Here is a 27,549-nt window from a genome sequence, read left to right on the forward strand (position 1 = left end):
CTTGTTTTGTCTTTATTTATTTTCAAGCCAGCCATCTCACCATACATCTCTATCTTTTCCAATAGTTTTAAAGCTGTCTCTAGAGGATCTTCCAAAATAAAAACCAAGTCGTCTGCAAAGGCTTGCAATTTAAATTCCTCCTTTTTAACTTTCATTCCTTTTATGTTTGTATCCTCTCTAATATTTCTATTTAACACTTCCAAAGTCAATATAAATAACAGATAATGGGCATCCTTGTCTTGTACCTTTTTTAATATTGATAGAATCTGTAAATTCTCCATCTATCATTACTTTTGCCGTTTGCTTATAATATATGGCTTCTATTGCTTGGATAAATTTTCTAGCAAAGCCCATCTATTCCAATAATAATAACATAAATCTCCAATTCACATTATCAAATGCCTTTTGGGCATCTAAGAATATCAAAGCCATTTGTTTTTCAGGGTGCGCCTCGTAATATTCCAATGTGTCCAGGATTACCCTCATATTGTCTTTAATTTGTCTTTGGTAAAAATCCATTCTGATCAGGGTGAATAAAGTTGTTTAAGTATTTTTTAAGCCTCTCTGCCAAGATTGAAGCAAAGATTTTGTAATCTGCATTCAATAAGGAAATAGGTCTATAGTTCTTAATTTGTAATGGGTCAACCCCTTCTTTTGGGATAAGTGTAATATAAGCTTCTGACCATGTTTTAGGTATTTTCTTGTTTATCATAACTTCATTCATGACTTCTAACAGTGAAGTGCTCAACGATTCTTGTAATGTTTTATAAAATTCTGCCGGGAGACCATCTGGTCCTGGTGCTTTTCCATTGTTCTGTCTGTTAAGTGCTTCGGTTAGTTCCATCATTGTTATAGCACTTTCTAACATTTTCCCAGATTCATCAGGTATCTTAGGTAGGTTAGCATTTTGTAAATACTGTTTAATTTTTTCCTCATCGAGATCCTCCTGTTTATATAATTGTCCATAGAAGTCTCAAATAATTGCCTTTTTCTCTTTATTACCATAACAAATTTGACCTTGATCGTCTATTAACTGTAATATTTTCCTTGATTCTTTCTCTTTTCTCAATTTATATGCTAACCATCTACCTGGCCTATTTGCATCTTCAAAATAGTTCTGTTTAGCACTTCTAATTTTTTGTGCCAGTTCTTCTTTCTCTACTTGATCCATTTTATGTTTGATTATATCCATTTTGAGTTTAATATCTTTTTTCTGTGGCATTTTCTGTAGTTCTTTTTCCAGTTTTTTATGGTCATCTTCTAGAGCTTTAATCATTTGCCTCTTCCTAATGTTCTTTTTCTTTGTATAGTCTATTATTAATCCTCTTGCATATGCCTTCATTGTATCCCAAACATTCTGTATTGAAGTACCTTCTTTTTTGTTTTCATTAAATAAGAAGGCCAATTCTTTTTCCATCCATTGTGTAGTTTTTTTTCCTTTAAAATGGTATTGTTTAATGTCCATCTAGATCTTCTTTTTTGTCATTTCCATTTAATTGTCATTGGATTGTGATCTGCCCATGTACTTGTTTCAATATTTATTTCTTGAATATTGGATAATAATTCTACTGATGTCCAAATCATATCTATTCTGGACCATGATAAATGTCTGTTTGAAAAAAAAGTATATTGTTGAATTTTAGCATTTCTTTCTCTTCATATATCTTTTAAGTTTAATTCATCTGTCATTTTAAAAAATGATTTAGGGAGAGTCTTCCTATTTTGTCGTGTTGCTTTTGCTGTATAGTCCAGTTTATTGTCTACAATTCCATTGAAATCTCCCATCGTAAGTATATTAGCATAGTCCAGTTCAATTATTTTCATATGTAATTTTTTATAGAATTCTTCTTGTTTATCATTCAGGGCATAAATTGCAACCAAGAGTGTTTTTGTATTATTATCCATTATTTCAACCATTAATACTCTTCCGTCTTCATCAGTATAAATCAGTTTTGCTGGAATGGTTTCTTTAATGTACAAAACCACTCCTCTTTTCTTACAGTGAGTCAGAGAAGTAAATATTTTCCCTAATTTTGATCGTGCCAGTAATTGTTCATATTGTTTTTTAATGTGTACTTCTTGTAGACAAATTATATCAAATTTTAGCTTCTCTAATTTGTGAAAAGTTTTTCTTCTTTTGGTAGCTGAATTCAGTCCATTTATATTCATGGAAATCAGTTTTTTTTCCTCCATGATTATGCTTTATATTTAGGTCTAACAGCTCTCGTGGATCTTACTTCACGTTGTTCTTTGGTCTCCACTTGTCCACCTATTGAGCCTTCTTCTTTTCCCGTTCCCATTTGGTCCTCTTCAGATTCAGTTAAAATGTTCTCTTTTTCTATCTCCATTTCTCTTCTTTCGAAAAATTCCTTGTAGAATATTTCTGCTTTCTCAATTGAATCAATTCTGTGTCTCTGTTCTTGCCATGTAAACATTAATCCTTCTGGAATCAGCCATCTATAGTTCACCTCTTTTTTCAATAGTATTTTGGTCAAAAATCGATATTCTCTTCTAATCTCTCTCACTTTTCTGGGTACTTGTTTTAAGACCACAATCTTTTTGTCTTTGTATTTCAACACCTTCTCTCTTGCCACTTGTAATATTTGAGTTTTAATAGTTTTTTTTGGTGAATCTGACATGGACCTCTTTTGGTAATTGGTTCCTCATCGCATATCTTGTGAAGACTCGATATATCTCATCTACTCCATCCATCATCTTTTCCTCTGTTATTTCCAAGGCTCCAGCCAAGATTTCAATCATTACTGCATCCAAATTTTGTCCTTTTTCTTCCTCAATATTTTGGAATCTAAGGTAAAATTCTGATCTGTCCATCTCCCACTTCAACATCCCACTTTTTTCTTGTTCAACCGTTGTTAATCTGCTATCAATATTTCCAATTGTGTCGTCTCTTTGCTTATCTTTCTCTTCTATTTTTTGGATTCTCTCATCATGTTTCACCATCATTTGTTGAACATTTTCAAATTTTTCATCAATCTTCCCAATTCGTTGGTCAATACTCTCCATTCTTTGTTCCATACTCATTTTTAGTTCTTGTATTCCTTGCATAACCGTCGTCAAATCCACTTGTGCTTTATCTTGCTTCGCCATTATTAAAAGTCGTCCTCCGGTTGATGGGGAGACAGGAGCAGAAGTTGAAATGCCCAAAGGTAAAATTTTCTTACTCATTCCGTAGCTCAGAGTCTTCCGGGTCTTTTAATCCAATTAATAAGGTAACCAATTGTAAACCAATTAGGAAAAAAGAAAACACCAAAGAGAAAAAAAAAAACAGTAAAAAGTAAAAAGCCCAAAATTAGAAAAGAGAAATTCTTCAGGTTCTTCAAGACCTTAATCCAGTTGTGAAATACTCAATTATAATTCAAAAGTAAAAATTAAAAATAAAGAGAAAAAAAAGACAAAATAAAACCCAACAATATTAAAAAATAATAAGCAAGGAAAAAGAGGGGAAAAAAAGGAGTTCTTCAGGTTCTTCCCACCTTAATCCAATTAAAAGACCCCAAAAAATGGAAAATAGCCATAAAAATAAGTCAAAAGTAGAAATAAAGAGGCAAATATCCCAATAAAAAAAAATAAAAAAGAAAAACAAATATTCTGAGGCTTCCCCTTTAAAAAAAAATAAAAATGAGGTAAAATAAAAAATAGATATACCCATATATTACAAAATACTGTGGGGTTGGAGGGGAGGGATAAACCAGTTAATAAAAAAAAAAAAAAAGCACACACTGCCTTTTATTTATCCAAGGCTCTTATTTGGCTTCTCCACAAATTTCAAGGCCAAGCTTCAAATATTCAATTGATAATAGAAGTCCCAAAGAGCACCTGTATAAACATCCTCCAGTGCTCTTCCCTCTATCTTATCGCTTCCAGTAGCCTTGAGAAGAATTTTTTTCCCCAGCTCTCAACTTCAAATAGAATATTTTCAAGCCTCTAGTTGGCAGTGTTGCAAAATTTCTTAAAACCGCTCCCCCTTCTTTCCCCCTAAAAAAGCCTAAAAAAAAGAAAAAGTATATATATATATATATATATTTATGTATATTTTTAAAAAATGATACTAAAGGGAGCCTCTATTTTATATAATATAAACAGTCAAAAAGGAGAAAAGAGAGCAAATAAATATAAAAGAAAAAACCAGTCTGGTTAACTAGATCGCAATAGAAGTTCAATGAAGAGGAAAAAAAAGTAAAAATAAAAAGCCAAGCCTCACTTTGACATTCTTAAAGAAAAAATCGCCGCTAAATCAAATTTTGTCAAGAATTTTACAGATTTCTTCTTATTTTAGGGTGTCCTTAAGTCCCAAGTAAAAAAAAAGGATCCTCACCAGCTGATACACTTTTCTTTCTATCTCGTCCTTCCGGAGCTGTCCCAACTTCAGCAGCTTAATGGCTGCCTCTCCGCCGATGGTAAAAGGGCTTCTTCTGGATCAACCAGGGACTTGTGATGTCCCTGGGATCTACAGAACGCGCCCCTTACTGTCACCGTCTCTACAGGACGGTTTAGGTCCGTTAGGACCGACCAGGGGCGAAGATATCAGCTGCGATCTCGGAGCCCCGAGATTGCAGCTGTATCGCAGCAACGAAGCTCCGCCTTCTCAGACTCATTATCATCTTTGTTGCTCTTCTCTGCACACTTTCTAGGGTCTCAGTATCTTTTTTGTATTGTGGTGCCCAGAACTGAACTCAGTATTCCAGGTGTGAACTCACTCATGCAATATATCATTTCTTGTGATCTTGATGTTATCCCTCTGTTGGATACAGCTCAGGACTGCAACGTATTTGTAGTTCTTGAATATTGGGCATGTTAAGTCAGCTACCAATATGGCTTTTGTTTTTATCTGTCCAAAGGTTTCCTTTGAATTTCTTGGTGGCTTGCTCTTCTGGAGCAAGAATTTAAGCTGCATATAAAGTCATGATTGCTTTGAGCTGAGCTTGAATCCTGTTTATATTTTCCTGGCAATTTGTCACTATGTTCTTGTGGATTTTTTTCACTTCTGCCTAGTCTAGTTTAGGGCCCTTCGTTAACTGTTAACTCAGAAGCAACTTTGAATCTTCCAAGATCTTATCCCTGAGGGAAGCAACCTAGAATCTTCCAAGATCTTAACCCTGAGGGAAGCCTCACAGTGACAATTTGGAGGTAAATTCAGTAAATGCTTATTCAGACACACTTTTAAGCCACTTGCAGAATTCATTATAATCATACAACAATTGTACAAACATCTCTCTTCTGAAGGATGTGCCGTTTAATGTCTTTCATTCCTTTTAATCCCTTCCAGTGCACATAGATGACCTTACATTTCACTTAAAGTGATTGATTTCATCAAGTTCCTAATCTTTTTTTTCCCCCATATTAGCTTAGACTGTGGGTTTATATACCATGTACAATTGGGTTTTAACTCCTGTCTATTAAAATTTGCCAAAGCAGAGTTGAATCTATCTTCAGAGAGGAGAAAAAAAATGGACTGAAATATGGGATGGATGGGGGATATTGATTCATAGGATTCATTTATATCTATGGTCTTTATAGAAAGCCTTTATTAAAAGATTTGCCATCGCTTTTAGTTTTACATGAAGCCATTGTTAATGATATGCTGCTGGGCAGTCTTCGCATGAAACTTGCTGCCGAACTGATTGTGCTAAATCAAATATGCCTCACACTAAGTTACTTGGACATGTCTCTGCAACTAATGGCTGAATTCTATAATCTGTGATCTATAATTCTACTTAACTCCCAATTAGTGCTATTGGTTTCAATTCAAATGGTTTCAAAACAATGGTGTGCTTCTTCTTTTTTCCCCTGTGTTCTTTTGGGAATGAATGTGTCAGCTCTGTAGCTGTGATATATATTTATTTCACTGTGCATCATGTGGTTCTAACAATATTTGTAACCTCTATCATTAACAACTGCACAAGTCTCAAGTATAATATTATAATACATTAACTGCATTTAGATCAGGCAGACGTTAAGTGGTTGTATAATTACATTATGTAATCCAATGCAAATAAAGAAGAACCAAATTTTAAGAATATTTACATTACAGGTAATAATTGATCAGTTTTAACAGCATTTTGTCTAATCAGCTTCTTTCAGTGAATATTTCCCATGTGGCAAGATGGGCAGCTAATAAATTTTATAGTAAATAAATTGTATTTTCCATATAATAATAAAAATACTAATAACCCTCCAAAGAAGGGGTGTACAATTAATTTTCCCAAGTGAGGAACAGGGACTGTTGTGCAAGACTGAACCAATAGCTGTTCAGCTCTTCACAGGGGCTGTGAAGGTGTGTAGGCACACACCCGTGCACATACACAAAATAAAATAAAAATAGCAGTCACCTTCAAAATAAAAAAAAATCCATATGGGCCAGACAGGGCCGGATGTGGCTCAGGATCCATAGAATGGCCAGGTCTAATCCAAAGGAGCAAGACTTTCTCACAGTAGTGGCTACATACTCTTGTGATGCTAAGGGTTCTGATGAACATGTGAAACCAGATAGATAACTGAAGAATGAAACTAAATCTGTTCACCCCAAAAAACTATTTCAATATGATGAGAATAAACAATTTGAATTTCATGCCAGATTGACTGTCACTCTGATAACAAAAGTTGTATTGCATTTTGTAGCTCCTGGGTGTTGAAAAATGTGCTCAACTCTCTCTTGGTTAGAAAACTAAGGCATGGAACTGACAGACTCTTTGAAGTAAATTGTTATTGTTGTCTTGCTGGAAACACCAAGGTGTTTCTAGGGTTAAATAATAAACCGGTAACATCACTATTGCCCAGTTTTGGATTCCTTTCATGTCCTCAATAACGAGTGCTCCAAAGTTCAGATGGAAAATGTGATGGTTAATGGTAAATAATTTTGTTAGGAAGAGTGAGAGTTCTTTGCAAAGTTGTGACTTACTCTTGGTGGTATATCAATTTTTACTTAAGGGAAACAGTACCCTGGCAAAGTTCTGGCCAGATTTGTGACATCCCCTGTCATTATGTAACAGAAAGAGTGGCAGAATCTGGAGTCAGAGTTAAAAGAAAGATCAGCCTAGAATTTCTACATAGTGACAAGTGAAGTAGTAATAACACTTAGATTTATATACTGTTCCATAAAGCTTTATAGCATTCTCTGAGTGGTTTCTTGTGTCAACATATTGTCCCCAACAATCTGAGTGCTCATTTTATTGACCTTGGAAGGACGAATCAACCTTGAGTCCACAACCAGAATTGAACTGAGTCAACCCTCTGCCCACAACCAGGATTGAACTCAAGGTCCAACCTCTTGAATTCTCTTGACCTTTATCTAACGCCTGACAGGTACTAACTGGTTTCAATTCAAATGAGAAGATTCCTCTGCACAGGCATGAGTAGCAATAAATCAAGTTTATTTTATAATTAATTATTTTTGTGTGATGCATCTCCTCTTCAAGGTGACTCTGGGAAGCTGTTTAAGTAGCCCTTCATGTGTGGATCTGATCTTTTGTATCTTACAGTTTATTTAGAGTGATTACTAAGTACCAAAAAGGTACTAAGTGTAAAAGAACGCAGGGCTTGGTTAAAAAGACATGGTAGTTCAAAGCCTTGTACCTTTTTTGTGGCATCATTTATATGCCTTCCTATGTTTGGGCATTCAGCAACTCATTTTGTTTTTCATTGGGAGTTGATGCTAAAGTTGTTGGGCAGATGCTGTGCAAGTGCCAGTGGGGAGTTTCATGGATTTGAGTATTCCAGCTGATAAATGAGAAAGGTTGGCATGCACAATGGGAGTGAGTTGCTGATAATGTTTCTGTATTCTCTCACCAGTGCATCTTGCCTTCATAAAGTTGGTGGTGCTCTATGGTTCAGAACAGGAAATCAGCAAGCCGTATACATCCACTTATAACCCTCATGGTGTCATTGAGTCTGGTGTCTAACTTACTAATATGGCAGCTGGTAAGCCATACAGGGGCACAATATTCACAAAGTGCATTCTAAACAGGAAGGAATTGGGAATTGGCAGTCTGCATGCACTAGCAGGAAGAGGGGCAGTAGTTTGACAGGGAGGAAGGGAGGGAGGGAGGGAGTGTGTGTGTGTGTGTGAGAGAGAGAGAATCGGAAGGATTTGTGATGGTGCTAACTCATAAGGATGGAAAACAAGATGGAACAGAATAGAGCTCATTATGCAACTGCGACTTTTGGAATTGCAAACAACTGCTTTCACTGTGATACACAAAATTCATTAGAAATGGTCACATGCATGTCTTCTGTTGCTTTCCTGGCCATATTGAGAATGACATGCAAATCATTGTTTCATTATTCATCTTAGCGGATAAAGCTATCTTAATGAGACTTAACCCAAAAGAATAAATACCTCTTCTCAAGCATGTGTGAATATAGCTGCTGGATCTATGCTATGTGTGTGTTTAATGGAACTTTGTGGTAATTGCAAATTAATGCCAAATAATTAACCAGGGATGAATAATGTTGGTCAAATTACATTTCATATAAATAATTCCAAATGATCATATAATATTAAGGATGCTTGAGGGATTCAGTCGTAGCAAGGATAAATACATGGATCAGTAGTTAGCCAGTTTTGATGTTCAAAATATTAATATAATTTTCTCAGTTAGGAAAAAAAAGATATATCTGTGTTTTGAAAGGAAATATCTTTTGAAATATTATTTTAAAGTGTGTGTGTGTGCGCGCGTGTGCGCGTGTGCGTAGATATGTGTATGTGTATATATATGTGTGTGTATGTGTATTTTTACATTTATATATTTATTTATTTATTTATTTATTTATTTGATTTGCCAATTGTTTACAAGATAATAAGTATAAGTGTATACATAGTTGTGAATACATGAAATGGGTACATATAAGAAAAATAAAAGAATAAGAGAAACAATAGGACAGGGACGGTAGGCACGTTGGTGCGCTTATGCACGCCGCCTACAGACCTCTTAGGAAGGGGTGAGGTCAATAGTAGACAGTCTAAGGCTAAAGTTTTTGGGGTTTGGGGAAGAGACTACAGAGTCGGGTAGAGTATTCCAGACGTTGACCACTCTGTTGCTGAAGTCGTATTTCCTGCAATCAAGTTTGGTGCGGTTTACTTTGAGTTTGTATCTATTGTGTGCTCTTGTGTTGTTATGGTTGAAGCTGAAGTATTCATTGACAGGTAGGACATTGCAATGTATGATTTTATATACCATGCTTAAGTCAGACCGAAGACGGCGTAATTCAAGGTTTTCTAGTTCTAGAATTTCAAGTCTGGTGGCATAAGGTATTCTACAACGAGTAGAAGAGTGGAGAACTCTCCTTGTGGAATATTTCTGGACTTTCTCAATTGTGCTAATATCAGATACGTAATGAGGGTTCCAGACTGATGAACTGTATTCAAGTATTGGTCTAGCAAATGTTTTGTATGCTCTGGTTAGTAGTGTGATATTACCAGAGAAAAAGCTACGTAGGATTAGGTTAACAACTCTTAATGCCTTTTTGGCTATGTAGTTGCAGTGGGCTCTAGCACTTAGATCATTAGAGGTGAGTATTCCAAGGTCCTTTACAGAGCTTGGGTCATCAACAAGTTCTTGACTATTCAGCTTGTATTTTATTTTCTGATTTTTTTTGCCAATATGTAAGACAGAGCATTTATTTGTTGAGATTTGAAGTTGCCATTTGTTTGACCATTCAGATACATAGTCGAGATCTTTTTGAAGGGTAGCAGTATTGTCTGTGGTATTGAACAGCTTTACATCATCAGCGAAGAGAACGCAATTGCTCTTAATATGATCGCAGAGGTCATTTATGTAGAGTATGAAGAGAGTTGGTCCTAGAACACTGCCCTGGGGACACCACTATTGACAGGTACTGGATTTGATAGGACGCTCCCGATTTTGACCATTTGTTGTCTGTTTGACAGGAATGCTTCTATCCAGTTATTCAGTTGTCCAGAGATACCATAGGATTTTATTTTTAGGAGTAGTTTGTCGTGTACCATGAATTTTTAAAAACTATAGAAACCAAAAATAGAAACAAAAAGGAATAAAACAAATAGAAAATGCATAAAAAGAAAAAAAGAGAAAGAAGAAATATAGTAAACAAAAAGAAAAAAGGGCATGAACAATATTAGTAACTTATCTTAAAATACAACAAAAGATCTCTTTCCAAATCACATCTCTTATCTATCAATTAAATTTTATTTCATCCTAGACCAGCAAATAAAACAAGAAAATTGCCATCGATTAGGGTAAAAAGAAAAAAAAAAAAGCTTCTAAAATATCTAAGGATTAGAAAAGAAATTATTGCATACTGTATAAATTATAGAACAATACTTAGCTGTAGTCAAAGAAATAAAGTCAGATTGATCTGTTAATAACAACTTCAGATAAAACAGATCAGAATGAAATCCCTTAAGTGACGGCTGGTGAGAGGGCACTGAATCTAGCCAAGGATAAAACCCTTTCAAATTTGAAAACGTTATGTAAATGTTGAAAATGTTATGTATCTGGCTGGTTGAAGACGCCATGCAGAGGAGTTCAGAAAGATGTTTCTAGATAGAACTGATAAATCTACTTGTAATTCTAAATCAATGACTCACTATTTGAGACCAGCTAATGTGCATTCATAACTCATCACGGTGATTGCTACTCATGAAAAGCCATAAGTAGCAGTTTTGGCATATATTGCCTGGCATCAGGAAGGCTATCGGTCATCATTAAAGGGACTAAGCCAGATGAAAAAAAGGACAACTTAAGCCAATTTGAGAAAATGAAAATACAGTTAGAAGTTTCTATTTTAAATAGAACAGCTTCATGGAAAAGCACCATACTCAGAATGCAGAACTTGGAAAATTGATCTAAAAAACTTGGATTGCACTTCAAAAAAAAGGTTGACCAGCAGAAGACCAACTCAACTCTAAAAAGGAGCTAACCTTAGGTTTCAGCAGAAAAGAGGTATTTGTTGGGCTCCTTTGGAGATGTAGAAGCATTGTAAAGCTGACACTGTATTTTTGTGCATTTAAGGTAACATCATCAGCATGGAATTTACGTAATATGGAAAACAGTTCCCAGATATATTTAAAGGTCTTCACTTGCCTTATTGAATGATTATTTAGCCATCAAATGTATGCTTTAGGTACCTAGCAAAAACTGCAGCCTTAGTTTTATAGTAATTAATTTCTAGATGCTCAACAGGTATATGGAGCACCTGTTTCAAGCCAACATGTGTGAGAGAAGCAGCATCTACATACAAAAGAACAGGAAAATGTCTATTTGCCAATTTTTGTGGGTGAAAAGATGGACTATTGAATTTGTCTATAAGGGAATTTATATAGATTAGAAAGGCTAGAATATATACTTATCTCATTCCCTCTTGAAGGAGTTTTCTTGGTACTGTATCCTTTGTACATTACATCAAGTCTTAATCTAGGAGTTTTCACTTAACTTGTATATGAGTAATATTTTATCAACTGAGGAAGAGTTTAATCACCTCAGTATAGTTAACAATATAGGTGAATAGGGAAGCCAAAATGAATGATTACCAAGTAATCTAAATCTTTGTGAATGATCTTTTGTTTATAAAAAAGCCTCATTGTTCAGTTCTAGTCAACAAAAGTCCATTAAGGGTTACCAGAGGTCATAACGTCTATTTTAACGTTGATCAAATAAAGCTTCTTTATGTTCAATTTATTTTTAATGATCTTTAATTCCTTCAAATAAAATCTTAGAATTTTATTCCCTTTCATGTTTTTCTTTGTCCCTTCTCACAAAATCTTTCAAAAGTTTAACAAGACTCTTTTGTAAATCCAATATAGGAAAATTATCCAGGATTACTCTCTTGGTTTGATATTGTGTATCCCTTTTAATTATTAAGACATCAGCTAGTTTTGTTCACATACTCAATGTAGCATTTTTTTCATATCATTCTTATAGCCTGTCATTTTCAAACACAATTTCAGATCTGTCTCAGACTTGCCTAGTAATAGTTCCTGTTTCCTTTTAAACATTTTTTAAAACATAGATTATCTATAATGGCAGACACTGTTAAAATTGATTTCTGGTCCATTGTAAACAAATATTATTAATTACATTCAATGTTAATGTATTTTGCTCCATTCTGCATCAATAAATCAAATTTAAGTGTTTCTTTCATCCTAATATTTAATTCCTCCTGGTTCCCTCTAGTGTCCTTTCCTATCATTTTTAAACAATTCACAGCAACGTCACCTTCCTATGGGAAGGATTTTTATTATTAATTTCAAAAACCTATTTTAAATCCACTTGGGCCCTTCATCCATTTGTAACTTTCCAAAATCAATATTCTAATCACTTTTGCTGTTTATGTTAAAACAAACAACAGTCAACTTGTATTTAAAACCTCTTTTGCTAAGAATAGAAGGAAAATCACCCAGTCTTATATAACTTGTTGATCCAACGATTCCTAATAACTGCAAAGCAGATAACAAATCATTTTTGTCAGTTGATTAGACAAGGAAGTCTATTGCAAGTCTATTGTCCATAAATATGTGGTTTTAGCAAGGTAGTTATTCCCTCTTCTCCTGGAACTCTAAAGCCACCAGAGCAGTGGTGGTATTCTAAAAATTTTACTACCAATTATGTGTGTGTGGCTTGGTGGGTGGGTGTGGCTTGGTGGGTGTGGCTTGGTGGGCATGTCAACAGAAGGATACTGTAAAATCCCATTTCCACCCCATCCCACTAACCTGCTTTCCAGCTCTGTTCTCCTGTGCGGGGCAACAAAAGAAGACCCAGCTGATCAGCTGGGACTTGGGAGCCAGAGAATAGATGGGGGCGAAGCCAGCCAGAGGTGGCATTTACCGGTTCTCCGAACTACTCAAAATTTCCGCTACTGGTTCTCCAGAACCTGTCAAAACTGGCTGAATACCATCTCTGCACCAGAGACCATTGTCTTGCAGACTCCTCGCAGGGAGCACTTGTGGGTGATCTCAAGTCCTCTCCCTGTCTGGAGAGGGATAGGGATATGAAGAGCCGGTCTACTCATAAGCTGTTCATTCTGCTGCATTTGTTGGCGATCCTCTCAGCCATTTCTTTCCTGGAAGTCCATTTAGAAATGTTATGATGATGATCATTCAAATGTATAATTAAATCTGTAGTAGAATGCAAATTTTATGGAGTAAAACATAAATTAGTAAATTAACATAGAGACAGAATGCAAGAGATTTATAAATGGGCACATGCAAATAATTAAAAACAAAATAATTCATATATCTCTCAGTAATTTGTCAGTAAAACTTAGGTGCTTAATGAATTTTATAATTAAGTTTAAGAGAAAAAACATTTAAAGCTGAAATAGAGGAAAGTGTGCATTGTAAGTAATGGTCTATATGGGTTGTTGTTGTTTCTTTATCTTTTCTCCTGATTTTTAATTCACAGTTGTCTTTCCTAATTTTAATTCAGTTTTGATTTCTATTTTTCCTTGGGTAAACAAATGGAACAAAGGGTACATAGATAGTTTGGTACATGTAAAACTCTATTAGCATCTGCAAAGAATATTATGTGTATGTTTAAGGTAAAGGTTCCCCTCGCACATACATGCCAGTTGTTTCCGGCTCTAGGGGGCAGTGCTCATCTCCGTTACAAATCCAAAGAGCCAGTGCTGTCCGAAGATATCTCTGTGGTCATGTTGCCGTCATGACTAAACGCCGAAGGCGCATGGAACGCTGTTACCTTCCTACCAAAGTGGTTACTATTTTTCTACTTACATTTTTACATGCTTTCGAACTGTTAGGTTGGCAGAAGCTGGGATAGGTAAAGGGAGCTCACTCCATTACACGGTGCTAGGGATTCGAACCGTTGAACTGCCGACCTTTCTGATCGACAAGCTCAGCACCTTAGCCACTGAGTCACCACGTCCCCAATGTGTATGTTTACAAAGTTATTTTTAACTCTTACGTTATTTTGTTCGAAAATGGTCCTTTGTGACACTCCATGGTAACTTTCTCTTAATGTTGACAAATTATGATTTATGACCTTACCATCTACCTAAAACTATTTTTGCATTAGCAAAATAATACCAGAAGAGTACATTCTCACTTGAAAATACTCACTTCTTTCCTCGTGCTTGTTGTAGTGGGATATTTTCCCCTTGGGATAGAGGAGTGGGTTAAGTTTCTTTGAGAATGTTAAGAAAATCAATTCAGCATGACTGACCAGGAATATATATCTTATTTTTCTCCACAGGAAAAAGCTCAGCATTTACAGAGTGTGCTTGTCTCTCAAGTAGATAAATCCACACAGACTGAAGTTGTAGGCCACGATGTAAGTAACCACACTTTACAGGGATTTTTCTCATTTATCTCCTGAATTAATATTTAAATCTCTACCCGCCTCTTTTTTTCTTGCCACTTCTGTGCTTGTGCATTATTGTAAAAGTGGGCCACCTCATTCATCTTTTCCTCTTAAATGATTTCTAAATACCTTCTGCAACTGAAAAAAAAAATCTATGTCTGCTGGCACACTATGCTTCAGTAATTATATGTTTTATCAACTGCCTTCTTCCATTCTCTAAATTTGCTCTGAGGTAAACATGAGAAAATTTACCAGCAGAAGTTGAAATCATTCTATAGACATGTGTATTTACTTGCTTGTCAATAACCAGATGAACTTATTATGCTTGTAATCATCAGAAGCTCAAATCATTTTCTTTTCTCAATCTTATTTTATAAAGAGTTTTAGATTCATATTTTAATCATTGGGTTTCAGTGGCGAATATTGTTGGTAATTTAACCGAAAATTGGTTTTCCCTGGTGAGAGTATGAACTGTGACTATTAAGAAAATGTTCATGTTGGTGGAACAGTTAAAAGGCTCTTAGTTTCTCCTTGCTTCCCCTTTAGAATCTGCCTTCAAAGAGTATTGGTAATCAAAGTTTGGAGAGAAAACCTAAAACAGAATTATTGTTTACTTAAAGAGCATCCAGTTGTTGTCTGCTGCTTTTTGGTATCCTCAGTCTAAAGTAAATGTCTGACCTTTGATGTTAGCTCTGTCCTTTGATGTGGATTGCTGTCTTCTGTTTACTTGTACAGAATTTCTCTTTTTCACATTTGGAGTGAACTGCATGGAATAGCTATGTGTGGATTGGTGGGGATTTTTTGTTTGCTTGTTTGTTTTTATGGGGATTTTTTTGTGTATAATGTTCATTCAATTTAAAGGATCGCCTTTTCATTAAGACACAAGGGAATTGGAGGACATTCTATCTTAGCACTCTGTCCACATGGGAAAATATATCACCTGCATATACCAATTTTTACCTCAGCATTCATTTGTGGGGTTGCATCATGGATTTGATTGTTCACACTTGGATCATTTTTCTATCTTATCAGTAGCTACCAATGATAAAGGTCTATAAAAATATTTATATTTTTCTATAATTTCAAGAAAATGATATGTATATATTTATTATACATACATTATATCTCTGCATTATATCTGTATAAAAGTTCTGTAAAACAATATTAAAAACTGAACACAGTACATCAGAAAAAGCAATAAATTATGACAGCCAAGAGAACCAACAATTTTACAGTAAAACACAATAATAATAATAATAAATCTTCAACCTGCAGTCTGACTGAAATAAATAAATAAATCAGAAGCAAAACAAGATTACTTCAGGAAGAATGTAACGGATCTAATTGGAAAGGAAACATATAGGAAGCGCCATTACTGAGATAGAGTTGATTTCCCCCCCATGAGTTTAAGATAACTGTTTTGCATTTATTATCCATTTTACATGTTTTGTGAATTCAATGTGTTGCTTTCATGTTTTCCTAAATCATCAATTAATTTAAATAAAATAACCAGTTTTGTAGGGATTTTTCAGCTGCATGTTAAGTTATCTGGTTAACCAAATCGATACAGAAGTTTCAAATCACCAATGGGAAGTCATTGTTACTATGACTTTTCTATTATTTAAAATTGGTACATTTTTTTTTCTTTTTTCTTTTTTAAACGGGCCAGATGTACTTTGAGAGACTTTGTCACTCTAGAACTAATTTTGATTCATTTGAAAAAGGTTGCCTGTTAAGCAGCTTATATAGGATATTTTGGCCCATAGAGTTTTATTGTCTAGTTCAAAACAGTGGATGTTTATGATTTCATGATGTCTTGAAGATGTTGGCTAACATGTGCTTTAAAGTTTTATACACTAAAATGAAACACAGTGGAGTTTTGTTATTTTCAGAAAGCTTTGAACAAATTCTTCCTTTAAAGAATGGATTCACAAGGTTGATATGCTCAGCTTTTGTTCACCCTATATTTGGACTCATTTTGGTTTCTTATCAATGTACTTTTTTCAAATGATTATATTCCATTTCAATTCCTACAAGAAAGAGATGACTTTAAGGGTACATTAGACATCAGAGAAAGGAAACTTCTAAATAAGCTAGATGTGGATAACTTAAGTTATGTACATTTAAAGTTTAGAAACAAGGTAGGTTTTTTTAATTATAGTTGTGTTCCAAGACTGAACAGACGTATTGAAATATTCACTACAATATACAATATTGTATGTAAAAGTTTGATCATTTTCCTAAAATCTGCATCATTAGTCCTTTTTTTTTTTTCCAAGTGGCTGCAAACGTTAGTAATATCAGTGTTTGTATCCCAGACAAATAATAATAATAATCTAGGCTACAAAATCCGATAAAGAGTGGTAGTAATTCAGATGAAGAAACAATTTCAACATAGTAAAACTGAGGGGAAAATGATGGGGTGGAGATGGAGAAAGGGCTTCATGTTTATCAAGTTCTAATACCACAACAAAAATGATTTAAAGACAAATCTAATTAGTCAAATTTCTGTGTTTATTCAGTAGCTATATATAAACATGAAAAGCAAAGCTGATTTCTTCAACTAGAAGTGTCAGTTTAACTTTCTTGTCCTTGCTTTATTTTATTTTTTTCAGAGATTGCTTCCATAGAAGATCTACGTTTTATTTCTTTTTGGTCACTTGATTTATTAAAACATGGAGATTAGGGAAACCATTGGGTTTCACTGCATTGGATGGTGAAAATGCATGAATGTTACTTCAAGTTTTTCATGGGGAAACAGATGGGGGAGATCTGTAATGCTTTTCTCATATCCATTTGTTTTTCTACTTCTACAGCTATGGATTTCTCACTTCACAATATGATGGAATATTTTGCTCTTATTTGTTGAAGTATCTGCTCTCAGTTGTTACATGTGTTGTAGGGTGTTTTTTTTCTGAGATGGTTTAAGATGCATACTCAGTTTGACTGTGTCCGTTATGAACCACAAGAGTCAAATATGTGCTGTAGGCATGTTGGGGGGGGAAAAAAATAAGTGGTAGTAAATAGTAAATAGTTTCTGATAAAGTCACTTGTAACTGTTGATGGTATTCTTGGAAGCTTTGTGGGTGGATTTGAGTCACTCACTATCGCACCATCCCAATCTATCCCAGTTTGGTTTTTTGGGGGAGGGGAGAGAAAATCAGAGAAAAAACTGTGTGCATTCTTTTTAACTCCTGGAGAAAAAAAGCAAATAAATCCAATAAGGAAAAATCAGAACAAGCAAAGAATATTGGTTTGCTTCTGTGTCCCAGCCAAATTCTCTGACAATTAAAGGATAGCTATTCAGTGCTTTGTGCATCCATATGTGCATACACTGGGAACATCTGAGTGTTTAAACCTATAAATGAAATTCTAAAATAGTCAAAAGTGTCTTTTTGCAGCCGAGCTCTAATTAACACATGCATTAGCACAGTTGCCACTGCTGTGCTTTCTGTCTGCTAATTTTTACTAAGTATTCCAAAATAGCTACTATTAGCAGGAGTCAACAACATGGCATCTGACAAATGGCTCCTCTAATCCTACAGATGTACACTGATTCAAGATTTTCAGTTTTAACATAAGGAGGGGAAAAAACATAGTTGAATTTCTTTCTTCTTTCTTTTTTAACATAATTCACAAGCATAAAACAGCTCTTCTATAAATATAAGATTTGTGGAAAGATTCATAGGCAAGAGCTGACTATGATGGTTTCTCAGGATAGCCTGGATGATCTCATTTGGCTTAATATTCATAAAAGCCACAATACAACTTCAAACCAATAGAGAACCCTTTTCCTTGGACCCTTGAAATTGGAACTCCGTAGCCTATAAACACTGTGTGTCCCCTTCATTTATTTTGTCTGCAATTCCAGTCGTGTTATCTGCTAGTAAACATGGCAGCAAGCAGACAATATATTCCTGTAGACTGTGCAGCATAAATCTCTTAAAGCTAATGAGCTGTTCAACATAATGTACAGTTCAGCTCTTTTTTTTCCCCTTTCCCTGATGCCTGTAGCACATTTTCACAGCAAAATTTAAAGGCTAGATGAACTGATATACAGCATTCCCTAGAGGTTCCCTAAAATTCACTGGAATAGTTTGTCCTTCTCATCTGCTGGTCAATGAACAAAATGTACTCCAATTCTCTTACTTGTTCCTCAGAGGAACCATCTGGATGTCTCCGGTATATTCCCCAAGGAGAGGGAGTTGGGGATGGGGTGAGAGAGGGAGGGAGGGGGGAGGAGAGAGAGAGAGAGAGAGAGAGAGAGAGAGAGAGAGAGAGAGAGAGAAATTGTACACAGACGAAAAATGTAATGGGAGTGGGAGCAACTGTTTTCTTTAAAGCAATGTTTTACATTTTGACCACTTGGAATAAGAACCACCATGTTTTCCCCATTACACTGAGAAAGAGATAATAAGAGAGTGAGTATACAGTTTGTCCTGAGTACAAGAGTATAAATCTCTTATTACTGTAAAAAAGAGTGGCCTCTTTTGTTATGCACAAGCTTGGTACATTTGTTTAACTCATATATTTATATATTCCAAATTTTGGGTACAGTCTCTGTTTCCAAACTGCTTTTCCATTTTTAAACCAGATTATTATTTTTAGATGTTGCTAAGTACAGAGAATGAATTTATCCAAGCAAGTTCAACAAATGCACAAACAACCCTTCAATGCTTCTCTTCTCCAAACCATTTTAGCAATATGAATATAATACTAATAATAAATATTAACCCAGTAATAATGTGGCATCCATATAATATTTATATTTCTTCTATGATTTTTTATATTTCCATCATAGTGAAGTTGACAGCCAAGTTATTTCTAAGCATTTTCTAAGATGTCCAACAAGCATTAAAAATATAACCTTATCTTGATATCTTAAAAACATGCTTAATATCTATTGATTTATTAATATATAGTTTTCCAAAACTTTATTTCAAGATTCTTGCAAATAATTAATATCCACCTTAAAATATTATTTAATGTCTACTAAAACATACTGTACATTTATAATAATCCAAAACAAATTTCGTATCAAAGGTAATTCAGGTTAATTAGAAGTTCCTAGTGCATTCTAGACTAAATATAACATCAAGAGGTTATTTTAACCTTTCATAATGCCCTGTCTGTTTGAGGCAATCCCAGTTCTTTTTTTAACAATGTTTGGGTTGTTATTGCTTTTTTTAAAAAAGGCCTTGATTGAGAGTACGCCAATCTAAAGTATTAATTATCTTGTTAGTCCTGAAATTTTTAACAGGTAGTGGTGCTCATGAAGATAATCTACTTCTTTTTTTCAAATTAGGAACATATTAAAATACATTTTTTCATGTGAATAAAAATCAAGATGGCATTTCCATCAGAACATTTCCCAAATATCCCTTGCAACCCTTAATGCTAAAAATACTAAAGAGTTAGGATTAAAAGAGAAATCAAACATGCCATGATATTGGAAGGGTCATCTAATAATTTTTACATTGGGTCTGTAATGGTTATTGGACTTGGGATCTGTACAAGAATAGAGATAAAATTATATGGTCAATGAAAAAGCTGGTCGTCAAAAAATTAAACTGTCTCATCATCACATCACAAACTATAGTTAAGGAAGCTCTGAGTTTTTCTTCTCCGTAGAAATGTTCTTAATAATTTATCAAAGACATATAATCTTGTAATAATATTCAGTTTTAAAACAGTTATCTTACCTTTATTAGGAGTTTTAATCATTATATTTTAGGCTTCAGAAGTAATGGCCTTTGATAAATGTGTCCTCAATGAATTTATCCAATCCCTCCTTTAACCCATATCAGTTAATCAGCTGTCATCACCTCTCCTGGCCACAAATTTCACAGGTTAGTTACATGATGTGTTAAGAAGTGCTTCCTTTGTTTTGAATCACTTTGAGGTCAACTTGAATGGACAAGTCTTTGTGCTCGAATTTCACTTCCTCTATCTTCTCTATCTTCATTGTTTCTTCCTCAACTATCTTTTTCTGAACTTTTTGTCTCAACTTTCTGTGTCTTTCCATATAGGAATACAGTTGCAACATCCTCATTTTTTTGGATGTCCTCTTTGCGCTTTTTCCCATTCTGTTCTATAATTATATAACTGTGGTGACTAGAATACTGTGCAAGATGTAATGGGTGCCCCTGATAGTAGCCATTTCAATCACTGTTAATTCCTTCTGCTATTCTGGATAATTTTTATTCCTTCTTGAAGTTAATCATCATTTTGTTTCAATGTTTAAAGCATATTTCCATCTCAAAATGCATAGTGGGTGATACAATCATTGTGTTCATATTTATATGGCAGTTAATACATTTATATTTTTTTCTGGTTCTTAAATATGTTTGACAATAAATATGAAAATTTCCTTCCCTTCCCTTTCCTTCCTCTCTCCCTCCTTCCCTCCCTCTCTCCCTCCTTCCTTCTTGTGTTTTACAAGGCTACATTTAAGTTGTATTATTTCCATTCATTATAATGTCATCATCATGCAACTTAATTGCAAGGCAGACAGATCTATCTACATTGAAAATGGGCTGTTTCCATTTTCACAGTCAGATACTAAATCTGAGGCAACAATTAGATTCTCACTGGAGAATTCCTGCTAGGTATTCTGTTAGCTTTTAGCAACTCATTTGAAGTATCCAAAACATGTATTGTATGTTGAATACAATCAACTTTCCCTTGCATCAGTCGAGATTGAATTCCCAGCATAGGTAATTTATTATTAATTAATTAATATTAATTAATTCATTTCCCCACTCTATACTTGATTATCCCCTTGTTCGTTCTATCTTTCAATATGGGATTGCTCTTATTTGGCATACTAATAGTGTTTTAGATGCCATTTTGATTATTATAGCACAATCCTACATATTTTAATTATTATTTAAGTATTTATTGTTACAATGTGTTTTAAAAAATCAAATACTTTTATTGTAATCTTCTTAAATTACAAAGGATTGGTAACACAAATGTTATTTTATATCTGCTGTCAATGATACATGGACCTTAATATTTGAGAGTTCATTTGACATTCTCTTCTTCTTTTTAAGGCCCTGTGGAATTCTTCATGTACTGACGGTTCAGTTTACAAACGTATCAGCATCTCATTGGTACCAACATTTTAACTGAATAAAATATGCTTGGATACAAGCTACATAGACCATTAATTTAATCCTCTCTTATTTACCTTGTGTAAAAAGGAACCCATGTTGGCTTCATCTGTTTGATCTATTTACTGACATCTCTGAGGGCCAGATGGAAAAATCCTTTTTTAACAACAATCAGTATTCTCTCAACTGCATTAAGCAATAATTGATCAATGGTGACCAAATTTTGCAGAATTGAAATAAAATACAATTTTATTTCTATTACTTGTGTACATTTTATTTAACCTTTGGGACAAGAATATTAGAGATAGTTTTATAACAATGGCTTCTCTAAGGGTGGGATGATATAACCTGCCCTGGACAGCAATGTGATGGAAGAGAAATTGTGACATGCAAGAACCAATGCTAGGTGCATTTATTCTTTCAAGGTTGAATGTTACACCAAGCAGGGACATCTAGGGGTAACAAAACAACTGGCATAAGAACTAACATTCTGGATCTTTTCTATTTAAGAGTAACCATACAGCCAAATTTATTGTTGCAGGTGCAGACATAATAAATAATTCAATAATTCAGTGTTAATCATATATAAAAGCTTTAACCATGATAACCTTTAATGACTGGCCAAACAACTGAAGGAATTTGTCTGCACTTCCCCTACCTCCTCAGCAAGTTCCTACAAAATGGCGGCCAAATGTCAATTTTGGCTTTGTTTATTGTTTTGCATACAAAAATACAGAAATAAAGAGTCCTGACCTGATCAAAACTGGATCTGCAAAGTGCAGGAAATCAGCAGTCCAGGCAGTTCAAATGAACATAGGTTTATTGCATGTTAAAGCTCTCCAGAAGAATCTGAACTACTAGCGGTCAAAGCAAATTTAGTAGTAGATTAGAGTCAATGGAATTCAAGGTGGGCTAGACTTGGATGTCTTCTGGGTGTGAAGGGACTTGAGATCGATGATGCATTTGACCCCTCTCTTGGGCTCAGCCTGGTCACCTCCTACAGAGTCAGATGATTCTTCCTTTAGTCTTTTTTATCCAGGGCCAAAGTCATGCTGTTGAAGCAATTCTACTTTGCAATCATTTTTGTGACCTCACTACACATCGGGAAATGAGATAGGTATTCATTGGTAACCCTTTGGTGTGTGTTTCAATGATATTGAATAATACTCAGATTTTTTTCTTTGTTTGTTCAATTTTATCTGATTCTCAGAGACTGCCTGGACAAGTCCCTACATCTTTCTTGGCAAAGTTTTTCAGAAGTGATTTACTATTCCCTTCTTCCTAGCACTGAAAAATTATGAATGGACCAAGGTCAGCAGCTTGCTTCATGCCTAATGCGTGACTAGAATTTATGGTCTTCTGGTTTCTATCCTGATGCCTCAATCACTACACTAACCATAGTTTGGGTAAATTAAATTACGCAAGTGGTTTTTATTTTATTTTTACAACCTTGTAATCCCTTTTATAGGGGTGGAGTTGGGGTAACTGGGCGGAGCTGAGTGTTTACTGGCCGGATGCCCTTCATGATGCCTATGTAGAGTTCTCAGCATTTTTTTTTCTCTTTGCACCTGGATAGCGAAGCATTTTTTGCTGCCTAGGATTGAACGCTCAACCTTCCAAGTGGCAGGCAAGCATCTTCACCTCTATGCCACCACATTCCACCCTTAATCATGTTCTCAGCTGGGATCTAAGTTCAGGTATTCTTTTAAAACCATTTTTATTAAGCGATCTAGTAGATGTTTCAAGAATTATTAAACTTGTTAAAAAAACACAAAGGAAAAACAGGAGGCATAAATTTCAAGGTGACGAAGAGGGATGAAACCTTTAGATTTGTTTAAAAAGAAACACATTCTGAATTAAATACATGCCATGCTATGTTAACATATAAACATTATTATCTAATTACAGTAGTACAGTATATAATAGATGATAATTCAAAGAAGAAAAATATTTATCCCCATCATTTTAGAACACTTATATTTGAGAGCCCGAGGATCAACATTATCCACCAAATGGTGCCACTTAATCATCCAGTTGCCAAAAGATAATATTGGAGAAAATGATTCTGTGGTATGAAATTTAACAGCCTAAATCGGAAGGACTCTGCACTTTCTTTTCTTTTTTGTTTTCCATAATACAATTTTAATAGGATTAATTGAGGACAAGAAATAAAATGCATGTAAAGCCATGTTTTCAAAGTGCAGGTTATGACCTTCAGAGTAGTTGTGAGACAATCGATTGAGAAGCAACAGAGCAAATCTTCCTTGCCAGTCCTTTCTGGGCAGGCTTGATATATAAATAAACTGAATGTAAAAGGATTGCAACAGTTCCAGAATTTCAGCCAGAGTATTTCCCCAGCCCCCACACTTTTAAAGTGTTAACATCTTGGTTATCATTATGATGTAAAACATGAGTAGAGTATTCCATAAACTTCCAAAGTAGCTTAAGAGGCACATTTTCAGTCTGAACCCCAAATCTAAATGTTTAATCTTGAGATAATAATGTGACAATGTATTTAATATATTCATGTTCTTTCACTAAACCTCTATGAAAGCATGAATTAGTAAGTCATAATTCAAGTTCTTAGTCAGACAAATCTTCTAAAGATTTATATGTTTATGTCCCTCCTAGTCAGTGGTGGTATTCAGGCTTGGTGGGTGTGATGTGGCTTGGTGGGCATGGCAGGGAAGGGATACTATGAAATCCCCACTTCCACCCCACTCCAGGGGAAGGATATACTGCAAAATCCCCATTTCCTCCGCATCCCACTAACCTGCTTTCCAGCTCCGTTCTCTTGTGCAGGGCAACAAAAGAAGACTCAGCCGATCAGCTGGGACTCGGGAGGCAGAGAATAGATGGGGTGGCAGTCACAGGTGGTATTTTCCAGTTCTCTGAACTACTCAAAATTTCCGCTACTGGTTCTCCAGAACCTGTCATAACTGGCTGAATACCACCTCTCTTCCTACTTATTTTAGAGAATCAGAACCAGACAATTTAAAATGTCACTGTGGCCCTTTCAGGGTTTGATTTTGGGTCAGTGTGTGTCTGTGTTACCTCAAGTATAACTCTATCCATATGGGAACAGTTGCTTACAGGGAAAATAAACCACAAATTAAGATGAATATATGTGTCCCAGCAAATCATTTAAGGATCCCATCTGAGTCGGTCACTGGGACCAGAGATGTAGTCTTCCAAGCCCATCCTCAGGCAATTTCAAATCTCAACAAATAAATGCTCTGTCTTACATATTGGTAAAAAAAATCAGAAAATAAAATACAAGCTGAATAGTCAAGATCTTGTTGATGACCCAAGCTCTGTAAAGGACCTGGGAATACTCACCTCTAATGATCTAAGTGCTAGAGCCCACTGCAACTACATAGCCAAAAAGGCATTAAGAGTTGTTAACCTAATCCTACGTTGCTTTTTCTCTGGTAATATCTCACTACTAACCAGAGCATACATAACATTTGCTAGACCAATTCTCGAATACAGTTCATCAGTCTGGAATCCTTATTACGTATGTGATATTAACACAATTGAGAAAGTCCAGAAGTATTTCACAAGAAGAGTTCTCCACTCTTCTACTCGTTGTAGAATACCTTATGCCACCAGACTCGAAATTCTAAAACTAGAAAACCTTGAATTATGCCGTCTTCGGTCAGACTTAAGCATGGTATATAAAATCATACATTGCAATGTCCTACCTGTCAATGAATACTTCAGCTTTAACCATAACAACACAAGAGCACACAACAGATACAAACTCAAAGTAAACCGCACCAAACTTGATTGCAGGAAATACGACTTCAGCAATAGAGTGGTCAATGTCTGGAATACTCTACCCGACTCTGTAGTCTCTTCCCCAAACCCCAAAAACTTTAACCTTAGACTGTCCACTATTGACCTCACCCCTTTCCTAAGAGGTCTGTAGGGGGCGTGCATAAGCGCACCAACGTGCCTACCGTCCCTGTCCTATTGTTTCTCTTATTCTATTATTTTTCTTATATGTACCCATTTCGTATATTCACAACTATGTATACACTTGTACTTATTGTCTTGTAAACAATTGACAAATCAAATAAATAAAATAAATAAATAAATAAAATAAATAAATTTCTCTCTTAGCAGAGAGAATTCGCTCCAGCATGAGTCTGAAAACTCAGAAGATTAAACCTCTGGTCCCAGGGATTGATCCAGATTGGATCCTACAATATGAACTTCATTTTTTCTTATCGATTACAAAAATAGGAACAAGATGGAAGGACTAAAAAGAAACCTCAACCTTTCATTGGTGTCAATATTGCTGGAAAAAAAAATAGGCAATATGCCATTTTTATTATTCTGTTTTGTTTAAACCATATATATACTAAATACTTACATATATTTAACCATAATCTCTCAAAACTCTGGTATACCTGCATGACTGCTTAGAAGGTCAAATGGAAGGGCTACTCTGTTCCTCTATGACTGAATTTTGTTCATGGCAGTTCTGTAACCAACTGTAGACCATCCTTCCGTGATCTTTCATCAGAAATAAGTTGTGTATTTGCTTGGACTCCGGGAGACCCCCCAAATGCATCCTGAATACCTACCGTTCTTCCTCCTCTTCCAGTGCCTGGTTCTTTCCAAGTCTCACTAGAATTCCTGCTTCCCCCAAAGATATATCTTTGCAGACTGTGCCACTAGGGAACACTGCCTTCCAGAAGCCTTGTGAAGATTTTGCAAAGTTCCTATGTTTGTTTGGCAGTTCATCCAGGCAACAGGGAAATTCACCTCTCTCTATCTAGTGTTGCTGTTTCTCACCTGTTTTTAATTTGCTGCCTAATTGTCACCAATATGATTCCCGAATTTAACCCGGGGGGAGGGGGTGCAAGGAAAGCTCAGTACTCGGAGAGACTGCTAACATTCCAGTCAGGACCATATTATCTGAAAGAGCCATGACCACACTCTAGAGTGAGCATTATTTTCAGGCCCTCCATCCACAGTTCCTATTCGACCATGGGGATTTTGCTTTGAATTATTTTCTTCATTTTTGGAGACAACCTTCCCTACCAAAATTCTCTTGATGATGGACATTTGACACCCGGTATCAATTTGATCCTACATGGCAATGGTTCTTCATTGAGGAAACCACTTTTCTGGGTGTCTTCTGCCCAGACCTTCTCCAGATACTAGTTTTGTGAAAGACTTAGCTTCAGACAGGTACTCCTCTCTGCTTCTCTCCACCACAGGCTTGGTTAACAGAAAGGTCAGCTGTCAGCTCACACAGCAGCACACCCATGCATCAAGGCTACAATTGAGCATCTTCTCCGCTTTTGTACAACAGCACCATACCTAGCAACTGAAAACTGCATGAATAGAACCATGCAGAGTTCTGAACAATAATATGGAAACACATACATTTTCCAGTGCATTCATTCTTCTAGCATTCTTTTCAACTGAGTCTGGCCAAAAACCCTGGAATTCCCTGGTGGCTCCCATCCAAGTATTAATTCTCCCAACCTTGCTTAGTGAGGCACTGAAATTTACTAAAATCTTTATTTTAAAAATGGCAAGAACAAAGACATAGTTGGGTGCAAGAAAGATATTTGTGACAGTGCTTCCCTATTTTAATTTTGTACAAACAGGCAACTACCTCCAAGGTTTTTTTTAGTTTGGAAAATATGGGAAGGACAAAACAGGCCTCAACCTCTCCCATCCTTCCTTTAAAAATGCTCAAATAGAAAGAAAGTAAAGATACTTCTCTCATGTATTCGTACTTGCTGAGTTCCTAATGACAATATCCATTCCTCAAATTTTATGTTACTGAAGGCATGATTGCTGTTCACGTTATTAATGTCCCCAGAAAAAAAAAAATGGTTTATGTTTTGCACTGCAAAAATCGTTATGAAATATTTCCTGTTGCTTCTAGGCATTTGCAATAAAAAGCACAGAGCTTCCTCCAAGATTATAGTAGATCTTTTAAGCACTCTCATCTCACAGAGAGTCCCACCAAACTCAACAGGGTGTACTTAACAGCTCAGTTTGATTAGATTGTGGTGTTGATCTGCCTCTTCCTATATTTTATGTTTGTTTATCTTACCTTTTCCACTTCCTATTTCAGTGTAAAAAATCCATTTGAA

The 27,549-nt window shown here is 35.3% G+C and overlaps 1 protein-coding gene across 4 annotated transcripts in view; it reads left to right on the top strand.

Moving 5' to 3' along the window:
- The window catches only part of CCSER1 (coiled-coil serine rich protein 1), an 813,931-nt gene that overhangs the window by 466,854 nt on the left and 319,528 nt on the right, over positions 1 to 27,549 (top strand). For 3 of the 4 annotated variants that reach the window (XM_026672653.2, XM_087962869.1, XM_087962871.1), the window contains exon 9: positions 14,205 to 14,282. In XM_026672653.2, the coding sequence (XP_026528438.2) occupies positions 14,205 to 14,282 (78 nt within the window). Of the gene's footprint in view, positions 1 to 14,204; positions 14,283 to 21,367; positions 21,684 to 27,549 lie in introns of those variants that run through there. The other variant, XM_087962870.1, reaches the window with a different exon arrangement.

This window comes from Notechis scutatus, chromosome 4, assembly GCF_049901735.1.
Source record: "Notechis scutatus isolate UNSWTSFEM ecotype Mainland chromosome 4, rNotScu1.2, whole genome shotgun sequence".
In the NCBI taxonomy this organism is placed as follows: domain Eukaryota; kingdom Metazoa; phylum Chordata; class Lepidosauria; order Squamata; family Elapidae; genus Notechis; species Notechis scutatus.